The sequence below is a fragment of the Labrus bergylta genome, chromosome 9 (assembly GCF_963930695.1).
Source record: "Labrus bergylta chromosome 9, fLabBer1.1, whole genome shotgun sequence".
Taxonomy (NCBI): Eukaryota; Metazoa; Chordata; class Actinopteri; order Labriformes; family Labridae; genus Labrus; species Labrus bergylta.
In genome coordinates this window covers 5,487,175-5,499,469 of record NC_089203.1, presented here as the reverse complement: position 1 = coordinate 5,499,469, position 12,295 = coordinate 5,487,175, and the positions used below count along the sequence as shown (strand labels likewise).

At 42.6% G+C, this 12,295-nt stretch overlaps 1 protein-coding gene across 1 annotated transcript; it reads right to left on the bottom strand.

The window, feature by feature from the left end:
- Window positions 1-8,323: 8,323 nt before the first annotated feature.
- Window positions 8,324-11,586, bottom strand: hmgn6 (high mobility group nucleosome binding domain 6). Its single transcript, XM_020629656.3, has 6 exons — window positions 11,440-11,586; window positions 10,451-10,477; window positions 10,233-10,262; window positions 9,562-9,609; window positions 9,316-9,435; window positions 8,324-9,214 (listed from the first exon to the last, which is right to left on the bottom strand). Exons 1-6 carry the CDS (start codon window positions 11,452-11,454, stop codon window positions 9,167-9,169), a joined length of 288 nt encoding a protein of 95 aa, XP_020485312.1. The 5' UTR covers window positions 11,455-11,586; the 3' UTR covers window positions 8,324-9,166.
- Between the last annotated feature and the right edge of the window lie 709 nt (window positions 11,587-12,295).

Here is a 12,295-nt window from a genome sequence, read left to right as displayed (position 1 = left end):
CCTGTGGTTAATATTGTGCATGGAAATTAGGACTGTTCTCTCACTGCCAAATACTGTGTGACTACTATGCTTCTTAAAAAGTTTAATGTAACTTTGTTGAACCTTTACTAAATGGGTGTATTCTTAAAAAAAAAAGATAAGGGATAAGAGTCTACCAGTGTGTACAGTACTTTCATCAGAACATACCCATGCATGCACAACACAAACACACAAATACACACACACAAGCAAACATACATACAGTATACTTTATGCACACAAGGTAAGACAATGCATGAGTAGCTAAATATATGGAAAACATCCTGAAGTCAGGCAAAGGCTTATCATTTAATAAAAATTGATCTATTTTTGCAAGACTTTCCAAGATAAAACTCAGTGATAATCAGAATGGTTAGTTCCTACAGTAAAATGCCAACAACAATGCCTTTGCAATAGACTGTACAGCATATTGATGACAGTATATTTTGTGCGGATAAACTGCATTGTTTTCAGGTAAATTGTGTTCAGATGTAGTGCTTGATTCCGTTCCCTCGTGGAGTCTCTTCTGTAGTCGTGAAGTACTGTACCATCCAGTGTTGATTTGTTTAATGCTAACGTTTACTCTATGGAGGTGGTCAGGTTATAACCATCTTTGGGTCATCTCTAAACATGGCAGACGCAGATCAATCTGTCAAAACCGTAAGAAGTACATCCAAACTCCTGTGACTCCTCTCAGCATGAATCAGCGTCCTATAATTCACCCAGCCAGAATCAACATGGAACAAGTTCAAATTCACCTCAGTCCTGTTTGGATCTTCGTTTCAAAGCCGTGAAACTGCAACTATGACCAAAGATGGTTCAGTAGGGAAAATCAAGTGCCTAAATGTGAGACATCATTGGCATGTCTTTATCTCACTGCACTGGGGGGTGTAAACGGGGTGGGCCTTGGTCTGGGTTGGGTATGTGTTCAGTTTTTGACCCCTGTTATTGCTGCCCATTTTGATGTCTTCTTTAATGTAGTCCTTTGTTGTAGTTTATTCATGTACATTTTGATAAAATAAAGGAGAAACTCAAAAAAATCTTTTGAATTCTTTCAAAATAAGCCTTTATTATAGGAAGAAAACAAATCCAACATTGCTTGTCTTTTTATTCTTCATTTTATTCATTCTTACTCCCTTCCCAGAAAGGATGCTATACAGCTTATGTATACTCCCCATGATTGCGCTTTGCAATGATCCACTTAAGCATGACTGAAACCATGATGGTGCTCAGGAGAGCGACCAAAAGCTGTGAAACGCTGTCTGTGTGAGGCCTCTTATCACAAGTAACCTGTCCTTTGGATATGTTTGGACCAGAATGACGCACGTTGTACGCAACACAGCAGGCTCAACAATGTGATAATCTGAGGAGAATATGGTTAGTGAGGTGTGAGACTGCAACGAGAGGGCCACAGGGTGTGTACACGTGTGTGTGTGTTTGTGTGTGTATGTGTGTGTATGTGTGTGTACTCGTGAAAACGTGCAGGTGGTCTCCTTTTTACCGATTGAAAATATCAACATTATGATGAAACAAAAGGGTTCCCTTCCTTATTCCATCACTGCCTCCACCCTCTCCTCCCACTTCACACCACTGATAAGTCGTGGGTGCAAGAAAATGAGACATCTCCACGGTGTGTGTGTGTGTGTGTGTGTGTGTGTGTGTGTGTGTGTGTGTGTGTGTGTGTGTGTGTGTGTGTGTCTGTGTGTGTGTGTGTGTGTGTGTGTGTGTGTGTGTGTGTGTGTGTGTGACACCATCATACTAAAACAGTATGGGTTTTCACTTGTGTGCTCAGCGTTGAAAACGTGTGGCTCTCTGGGAGAGAAAACAAGGGTGTGATCTAATAGGGTCCATATCAGCGTCTCACAGACCGCTAAGCCACTCTTGTCCACTCGGAGGTTTCCATAGAGACAGAGACAGGCAGCAAGATGGGCGCAGAGAGCATGACGGAAGACAGGGAAGACCCACACACCAAATGAGGGGGTGAGAGATGAAAACGAGTGAAAAAGAAAAAAGGAGGTGGGTGAAACAAAAGAGAAAGATAGTGCACAGAGAGATGGATGGATGAGAATATAGAGTTGAGGGGGAGACAAAGCCAAGGACAGAGAATGAGTAGGGGGGGGGGGGGGCGAGGGGGGGTTATAGCTAAAGCGATGAGGGAGTTGCAGCAAGGAGCAAGGGAGTTGATAGGGAGAGCGTGGGAGGTTGTCAGGGCCTTCAGTCACAGGGGAGTCACTGTGAGGTGGCTGCAGTGACGACAGCAGTGATGTTGGAGCTGGAACACACACACACACACACATATGTACGTGTGTGTGCACACATACATACACACAACTGCATGCACATCAATTCTCCTAATGGCCTGCCCATCCACCCTCAACAAATAGTTTGAAACTCACTGAGACAAAAAAAAGAACATCACCCACACATCTGTCGTTCTGTCTCTCAAACGCCCCGGCCAATACATTTGATTTGACTTTTTGCCTCATATACATGCAGTTTGAAACATTATAATAAAGGGTGATTTTTATTTGAATACCTCAATCTTAAAATAGGAATGGTTAGTTGGGACATGCTTTCCCTGCAGTGGAATGAAAACAAATGTATCCAGTTGGGCTAAACAAAGCTTAAGGCATGAAGCATGCTGCTCTATCTAAAGTGGAAGTTGAGTTAATTAGGAGTCTTCCAGTCCCTCCTCGTCTTTTTGTCCAATTTAATTCCTCTGCAACTTTTTGTACATTAGCAGTTAATTTAAAATCTCAAGTGAGAGCAGTGATTATTGGATGCCAGTTTACATACCAATAATTAAAAAGACAAAACACATTTCATTTCAGGAGGTTTAATGATCCTTTGAATACATAATGACTCTTCCCTGATGAGAATGAGGTGATAAAATGTTTGCATAGTATTCACCATTCATATTTTTTTTCATTCACTACAACCTCACACTCCTTAACCTGTATACCACCCACATCCTCTACCCTCCTCCCCCCCACCCAGCCACCACCCGCACCCACTATGTTCCTCCCACCCACCTGCTTCCTTGACTGCTATGACTCAGTCCTCTTTCAGCAGAGGGTACAAGAGGATAAAAACCTGGATGAAAAACAGCCAAGAAAACCATTTTACTCAAAGAAATCGAGCAATTGGCAAGAAAAGTGGCTGCTGCCTCTTAAGTTCTAATGCCACCCACCCCAAACACACACACCTTCACACACACACGCACACACTCACACACACGCACATCTCCCTTACATTGAAATTGATGAAGTCTTACTTTATGCGTCAATTCATCCTTAACAGCCAAATTGGGATGGCAGTGTGGAGTGCTTCAAAAATAGTTTTTCATTTCTCTAGATAGAAGTGTGTGTCGTCACGACTCTGTGACAAGGATGGATGATTTCTTAAAGGCGAACTTGCCAGATACATGCCACACATGGAACCTAAATGAGAAACCCTTGAGGAACCGTACCTGTACATCAAGTTGCCTTTTTTTTATTCCACACACAGATTCAACCCACCTGTGCTATTTTCATTCTCTAATTTAAGATCATCACTAAAACTCCTTTGACAACAAACCAAGTTGTTCTGTGAAACAGAAAATGGTGGGAGTAGTTTATCGTGTGTTATGTTGGCGTCTGCCTCCTGTCTCCTTGTCTCTGTAGCATTCAACTCACTGTATCGTACTTTGTTAATGATGCAAACTAAATGCAGCATAATGGCTCATTATATTTAGCCATGTGACCAAGAGGAAACCTTGCATAAGAGGCGATCAATCAGGCAGACATCAAGACAGATTTACAGCTAAGATAGATGAACAATTTATCGACAAAAGCAGTCCAGCCCAACAGTCTCGTGCCAATACTACTGCAGAGGTTTATTGTGGTCTGAACATTTTGGACAGAAAAGTCCAAGATTGGACTGAGTTACAAATCAAGAGTCTAGAGCTGTAAAGACTTGACCAGGTAAATGGTTCTTATTAAGGTGTTGTGTTGATGCATTGTAGGAAATGTAGGATCCATTGATCAATTGATGGTTGAATCTAAGTGCTGGAAGATTTCAGCCCCTGCTTTTCAAAAACTGTATTTCTCCAAACTCCAAGGAGGTGTAACAATGGATTGATGGATCCCCTACAGTCTTATAGGACGGGGATTAGCAGGAGCTTGAATGTAAAGTTGTTCCAATGTGTTCTACTTAGAGGGGCCTGTATTCTACTTTGATATATTTAATGCATGCTTTATACTACATTTATGTGCTAGCTCAATGAGGTAATTATCAACCTGATACAGACATGCTGATCTTATATCGATGGTAAATATTAAACATGTGGTTGATAAGTTTAGACTTTCTTGTGTTAAAACAAACGTCTAGTTGGCCAAATCTGAATGATCCTCTTCAACATCCTAAAGGGAGAATGATCTCCTATCTTCTTAGAAGACTTTTTGTCTGTGGAAAATAAAACTCACATTTTTGTTGCACTGGCTATAAAAAGGATAAAACATACAATTCATTATATAAAAGTAAATGTGTATAGCAGACCTCTGACTGAACTGGTTAAAGAGTCTTTAAAAAGTTCTTTTTGACCAACTGTGCATCGACATTAATGTCCGAAACATCTAAAGTAGCCGGGGTCTTCGTCGTTAAACTGTAGAATGATTCTTTAACATTATGCTCGTTCTCGTACTTCAGTGTGAATATAAATGCAGGACTTGTAATGGTGTGTTTAACTCTGTATAGTATTGGTGCATTTACTAGTACATGAAAGGATCTGAGGACTTCTTCTACCTCTTGGACTTATTCCTGTTTGATAACAAGAGGTTCTTCAGACTCTACTTTATACATAATGTCTCGTGTTTGCCTTTTAGTGAAAACTTTAAGGTTGCCTTTCTCTGGTGACTAATTCTGCGTATGGCACGAAAATGCTTCTCCAGTGATCACTGTGTGAATAAGAGAGCCTGACATCATATGCCAGGGCAGAGATAAGACTCAGATCTGCGTGTCTGTGTGTGCTGTGTGTTCGTGTTTGTCTTCGATGGGGGCTGCTGTTTGTGTGTGTGCTGATGTTTATGACTGTGATCCGTGGCACTGCGCTGCTGTTTGCACTGAAGCATGTAGTAGCATGGGACTATTAGGGGAGGGGAGTGTCTCTGCGTGTGTGTGTGTGTGTGTGTGTGTGTGTGTGTGTGTGTGTGTCTAGATTGACGTCACAGACGGCCACTCATTTCCATCTTGTCTGCGTGTGCAGAGAGAATAGATCCCCATCTGCATCCAGCCCCCCCCCCTTACCCCCACCCTTCCGCACACTTCCTCTACCTCCTTTACCCCCAGCCCCCTCCCCACATCACCTCCTGACACTTTCTCTTACTCTCCCTCTCACCCTGCCTCTTTCCATTCTCTCACACTTGTACATCAGAGCAGTCAGCCTCAAACAGAAGAGCAGCGTATGAGAGAACCTTGCCACTGCACATCTGTTCATTTCAGGCATCACAAGGTCCTGTCTGGAGGCAGGACGTATGTCCCAAGATATTTTACTCAAAATGTCAATGTGTACCTCTATGTGCATTTTTGTATTTATGTGTTTTCCTACAACTGCATGTGGGATTGTAAGCTTGTGAAAAAAGTGTCCATTTTTTTCCACAAAAAAAAAAAAAAAAAAAATGCTCATCCACATGCACACACTGGTATCCCTGGTGACGACAGGACATAATTTAAATCACTTCCTCGTAAAAGGTCATCCTCATCTCTCACGCCCCTCCTCGTACACACACACACACACACACACACACACACACACACACACACACACACACACACACACACGCGCGCGCACACGCACACACAGAGCGGGAGAGCCGTCATGAGCGGAATGATGCGCACGGCTGTGAATGGATGCGTGTAGGGAGGAGACAGCGGCTGGAAATGCGTGGGATGACAAAATAGGATAAGCACATATTTAAAAAGGGAAATGGGGCTGTAGTCGACGTATCATTACCCACCAGAGTCAGAGAGGACAGAATGGGAGTGCACACTGGGGGCACAACTCCCCTGTGACTATAAAGGACAGAAGAGGATGAGGCGCAGACAGACAGATGGTCAAAGAGACAGTGAAACAGGCAGACAGACATGGAGTTCAGGCCGTAACATGCACAGATTAAAGATGAAATAATATTGGAGTAATTAGCTCCTTAATGTCACTATGCCTCTGGAGAGGGATGTGTGTGTCTGAGTGTGTTTGTGCATCAGCATCAAAGCCGTTAACGAGTCAGAGGGCTGATCACAGGAGACAGGGTGGAAGGACGAATCGATGAAGGTAGAGAGGAGCAGAGAGACATCACAACATGTGCACAGATGAAAGAAGGTGGCGCGGGAAATAAATAAGAAGACCATAGTGGCTGAGATCAGAAACTTAATGTATGATCAATACTACAATTCCTTTAATCTCCCCCTCATATCACTGCACTCAAAGATCCCAAACAGACGTCTGGTTAAAAACAGGGTCCATTGAAAACGCATCAAACCAATGAGGCTGACAGACTAATGAAAGACAACACCAGGGAGATGTTTCACTTTAGAGAGTTTAAAATGCTTTTTACATGACTTGATGTGTTACCTGTTATTCTAATATATGCCTGGTGGACATATTAACACTTATAAGACATCAGTTGATTAAAAAAAAGGAAGTATCTAAAGTAGCGAAGTTTGCAGGATCAAATCTATTACAATGCTGCCATCTTGCGGTGGCGCGGTGCAACAACGCGTTGCAACAAGAAAATATCGACAAAATGGAGCCCGGTGCTCGGCCATGACAATGCAGGTCAGGGAAGCTTCAACTAGTGCACGAAACGGCAGAAGAAATCCCATCATAGGTACAAACGCTGTGACAAATACAAGATATGATCTGTGGTTGAATGCAGACTCAAAGTGGCTGCAGGATTTTAGAAAGTAGGTCGTCTGTAGTCAGTTAGGCCTACTGATAATCAAATCTGACTGGATCCCTTTTTTCATGGGGGTCATTGCAAATCATCTGCACTGTAAATCCAAAATACATTCACATGCTATTATTGACCCACAGCAAAGTGAGGTTTTGTGTCTCAAACATGCTACAGTCTACACATTGAGACTGAGGGAGCAGCAGAGCTCGAGGCAAAGACACACAGACACAAAGCTCAGGAAAAAGTAGTCCATTCTTTTTGTGTTTGCTTAATAGACTAACATGCATTTTCTCCTGCCTGCTCCTGCAAGGCATCCACCATGACAGGATAAATGCAGCTTTTGTGTGCGTACACTTCAAATGGAGCTGTCTTTAGGGGATGTGGCTAATATCTGTGATATTTTGTTTGAGGTGAATGTGGGTCACACAGCACTCATGCTCGAGTTCCCCAAGAGTTAAATGTGACTGTTTGAAGCCCTACAGGGGAACAGAGACGCTGGGTGGGTAGACTGTCTCCTCCTTCAGAGGGTAAAGGCCTCTATAGAACAATATATGCATCCTCCTTCTAACTGACGAAGGCTATGAAAGCTAGGTACAGACTTAAGGAGAGGCCTTTTGTCACTGCAGGGCTATCATAAACGTTCAATGAACTGACATACATTTTTAAGTGATTCAAAAGATGTCTGAATAAGTTGCTAAAAAGAATGGGGAAGAAATAGCCCCCTGATATCACACACTCATAATCAGGGAACCTTACATTAGTCTACTAACAGGGGCTGACTTTCAGCTGACCTGACCTATGGTTCAGATCAGCAGCAACAGATACAGATACATCTTTGATCCTCAGCTGACAAGAGCCAACCATGGGTACGTTTGCAGCATAAAAGTGAATAAGCAGGATAAATCGTCTCCCTTAATGAATTTCTATCCTGCCGCAGCATTTGTCAACATTGAAATTACATTATAGTCCTGTTTTATTTAGTCAGAGGCCATGGCAACAGTCTGCATCCTGTTTTACATCCTTTAAATTAAATACAACCTGTGTATTGAAGGTCTGATTTAAATATATCTATGCTAAAGCTCTCACATGCAGTTAAAGATAGACTGCATGGGAACCTGGTTCAGGACAAAACATTAGACTACTTTATGGCTCATATGTTTAAGTTCCAGATGTTACCTTGTTGCTTTATCTTAAACAATTCCTGGACTTTTAGGCTCTGCCCTTAAGACTTTTACTAAAGATACATGGTTGTAGCTGCAAGAAATCTATCAAACACTTTTTTTTGTTTACTATTTTGACTCTAATTGTGGTCATGTTCCAGCCACAACTTATACTCATTTTATATCTCACTTAAAGAAACAAACAGGAGACACAAATTCGAGGAAAATTCCCAGGACTTCTTTTTATTAAGAGAATTTTAGAACATAAGAGAGGGACCAGACACCTGCATTTGTCAAGAGAAGGTTTCCAAATTCAATTGTTTAAAAAAACCAGAGTGTTTAGAAAAGCCGACATGACAGCGTGGATGGAGCAGGAGCTGTTTTACACGCAGGGTCGTCGAGGAGACAGGTCGGAGGCAATCACTGTTCCCGGAATGTTTCACATGTTCATCTTCCTCTTTCTTATGGACAACACACTTCAACACGCTTTTTTTTTTAACACGATTTCAATGAAAAAAAAAAAAAAAAATACAAGAGACAGAAGCAAAAGGGAACTCACTGCACATTTAGAGGTCTAAAAGAATCACCCACATTAACATGGCTGAACCATTAATAAAACATGGATAAAGGCTGAACTGTAAGGGGGGGTGTCTAATCTGTGGAGGGAGAAGAGGGGAGGGGAGATCAGGGAAGGAGGAAAAAACACAGGAGTACACACTTCACAACATAGCCAATCCGGCAGGGACGCACTTTCTACACCACACAAGCCTTCAACAATCATGAAATGCCATTTAAAAAAGATTTTAGTGTGTTCATCTTGCTTGCAGACACTTGATATGACCACTGCAAATCTGCAAGGCGCTCCATAATCAGCTTTGCTTTTTGTGCTAAAAATCTGTACGGATACTTATAAAATCATTGATAAAAATATTCCTCTGTTAACAATACGCCTTGGAGGGAAACCATGTGAGAGACTTGGGGGGGCTGGCTGGCTGGTTGGGGGCTCAGGGGGGGAGGGGAGAAGGGATTGTAAAGGAGGAGGAAGATTGGGCAGTGGTGCTACTCGGACTTGGCCTCCTCCTTGGCCTCCTCAGGGGCTGCCTCCACCTGTAGGGATGAAGTAGAGAAGACCAAGGTCAAAACTTTTTGAAAGCCCTGAGTTGATAACTTCTCCTGCCGGTGAGAACTTTTGGTTTCGGGTCACCTACCTCGTTGGTCTTGGCCTCTCCGTTCTCAGAGTGGTTTTCCTCGTTAGCCTCGGCCTCTGCGTTCTCCTTCGCCTTCTTGGTCTTCTTGTCCTCCTTCTTATCGTTCACAGCCTTCTCCTTCTGCAAAGGTTCCAGAAAAAAGAAGCGGTTTAGAGGTTTGTTTTTTTTTAAATACTCACACATCACTCTTGGTCTTCTGCTTTTTTTGGTTCAAACGACTAAATAATGAGAGCTGGAATGACTGACCTTTGTTGCCTTCTTGGCCTTTGGTTCCGGTCTGGGCACATCCGTTTTCTGTGATTTTAAAAAGAAAACATGAACATGAACATTTTTAACAACCTACTCGACTTTTGGCTCCTTTATGGAAACTTTTTAATTGCTGTTAAGGAATCTAACTCTGAAGTGTTTCCTGCCAGAAACGTATTTGAACTGATAAATAGTTTGCAAGGTGGCCCCAAACTGGATTCATTAAGGGATTAAGAGGCTCAAATTAAAACCTGTAATAGTCTATATTACACTAACAATGAATAATTAGCTGGTGTTGTATCATCCCTACACTTCAGTTTCAGTAATATCTCTTTAAAGTGTTTAATTTGTGTTATTAGGTAAACACATTATATTCAGGCAGGCTCTGTCAGCCTCATTAGTACACAGGGCACTACTTATATATTCTGAACAACTTCAGAGGATCATTATTTAATGCTGACATCTTTACTGTTTTTAAAGAGAATATTGCTATATATATTTAATATCATCAAGCGGGATAATTGATTTCCACGTTTGTTTTTGTTCCTCTAACAGTAAAGTACTGAGTTTGTGATTCATCAGGTGTGGGACTCGTTTAAAACTTTCTATCACGTTTAACACGCTCATCATCTGATTGTGTTCATGTAAATAAGTCTGATGTGTCTGCTTACCGTCTTTAGCCGAGCGGATCTCCTCGTGGGCTGAAAAACAACAACACAGATTGTGAACAGAGGTTGTTTTTTTCCCCCCTCATATTGATTGGCATTGTATTCAAGAGAAACACATTTGAATCCACACTGAAGAACTTTCTTCCAGATAATCCCATCACATCTCACAAACACTGTTTTAATCACATGTGCGAGCTGTGTCTTCCCATGCCCCTTCTTACCTCCTCCTTCTCTGCTCCTTCTGCTCCCTGACACAGAAAAACACAAATGAGACGTGTTAGAAACAGAAACACTGAAAATGAGCATTATTAGGGTTTATGGTGTGCTTATAGAACAAACAAACACTTATTAAATGCTTTGGGGGCATATTATGGATAATTGCCAATCTGCTGAAAAAACTTTTCAGTTTCATGTGAAAACTAAAATTTATTTCAAATACAGCTCATTTAAAAGGAATACTGCCCAGAAGTTAAGGGCAGATGCAGGATTTCATGAGCAGGCTGTGAGAGCTCAGCCATGTGGGCCTCTGGAGCCATATTTTGAGGGCCCAGGCCCTGCTTTTCTCTTTCACTCCCCCATCTCTTTCTCTCATTCAATGCATGAAGCTCAGATTTGAAAGCTGGCGCGGGAGTCTCAGAGAAGGGGGAGGGACCTGCTTAAGGCTCAGGAGCGCCATCTGGCTGCAGAGCCACGCTACAGCAGCCATTTGGGACTATGAACAAAGAGGGAAAATATACAATTTTATCGAAACGCGACGGCGAATGTTTGTTTTTGCGGCCAAAATGCAAAGTAAAGACACCAAAGCATTTTCTGCTGGCACTTTGGGCCGGTTTGGTGGCGAAATGGCGATAAGCGAAGCGTTTGTTCTCGGTAGGTCGGCGATGAAGGTGGACAAGAGCTGCAAAGCATGGCTGCTGCTTGTGCTTTAACTGCATGGAGACCGAAAAAGACTTCTGACTCCCCAAAGGACAGCGGCTCAACGGAGAAAACGCATTTTATAGGCCGTGTCCGAGCGGGAAAATATTCATTCTAACACACAAAAAATGTACATTATATATAGAAAATAGGCAAAAATTCCCAGCTACCTAGAAGATTTATACATGGCGTTATAATTAAGTAATGTCTCCTAGGGATGTCTTCATAACGGTTTGCATTGCATTAATAGCTTGAAATCCCTCTAAACAATTTTTGTTATTTTGAAAATACGTACCTTTCTCTTGGGCATGTTGATCTCTTGGAGGTTTTCTTACAAATTCAACTAAAAACTGTTTTTCTTAGTGGGTTCGGTGCATGTGAAGACGAGTGTCTCCCTTATGCTCGGCAGTGTAGTAAACACACTGGAACAGAGAGGCGAGTGGTTGAATGGGGGAGGGGTGCGGCTAAAGGCATGATTGATAGGCTCTCGGCCAATCAGGTGACGCCATTCTGGGCTGCAGAACACTTGGAATTTTGGAGCCGGTGATGATCTGGGGGTCTGCGCGAATGGCTTCTTGCAGGGAGAGATGGGAGGAAGCCTGCAAGAATGAAAGGATTGCATTCGAGGACATGTTGCCTTCATGCCAGTGTGTTAAAATACAGTAAGAAAGATGAGCCGTCATGCTGCACCGTTAAACAGGCCCCCGGTGGCAGGCGGCATGGCCCCGGTGTAAAAGCCATGCACGTATGCTGGCTCTTCTTGAACCAGGGCTCACATCTGCAAACGGGCAACAAGGAGCAATCACACCATAAATTCACTTCAGTGTATCAGTCCAATATGGCGCCCACTCTTCTCCGACACATTTTTTTTTTTTTTTTGTTTGTCAGTCGGCTTTCCTAAATTCGCTTCAGAGAAAAGCCTGCGTCGTCTGCCCCAGACGCCTGCAGGGGGCCCACAAAGCTCGTCTAATGATGTGGCTGCACAAGACGGGCGCTTCAGTTTACTGTGTTGTTACACAAAGCAACCCAAACGAGCAGTGTTCAAAATCACAGTAAATTGTAATTTGTCTTCACCCGCTGTTCATAAAACCAACCCAGTTTTTAAATTAACACCTGCAACGGTGCACATGTGCAGTGCTAAAAAGAACAAT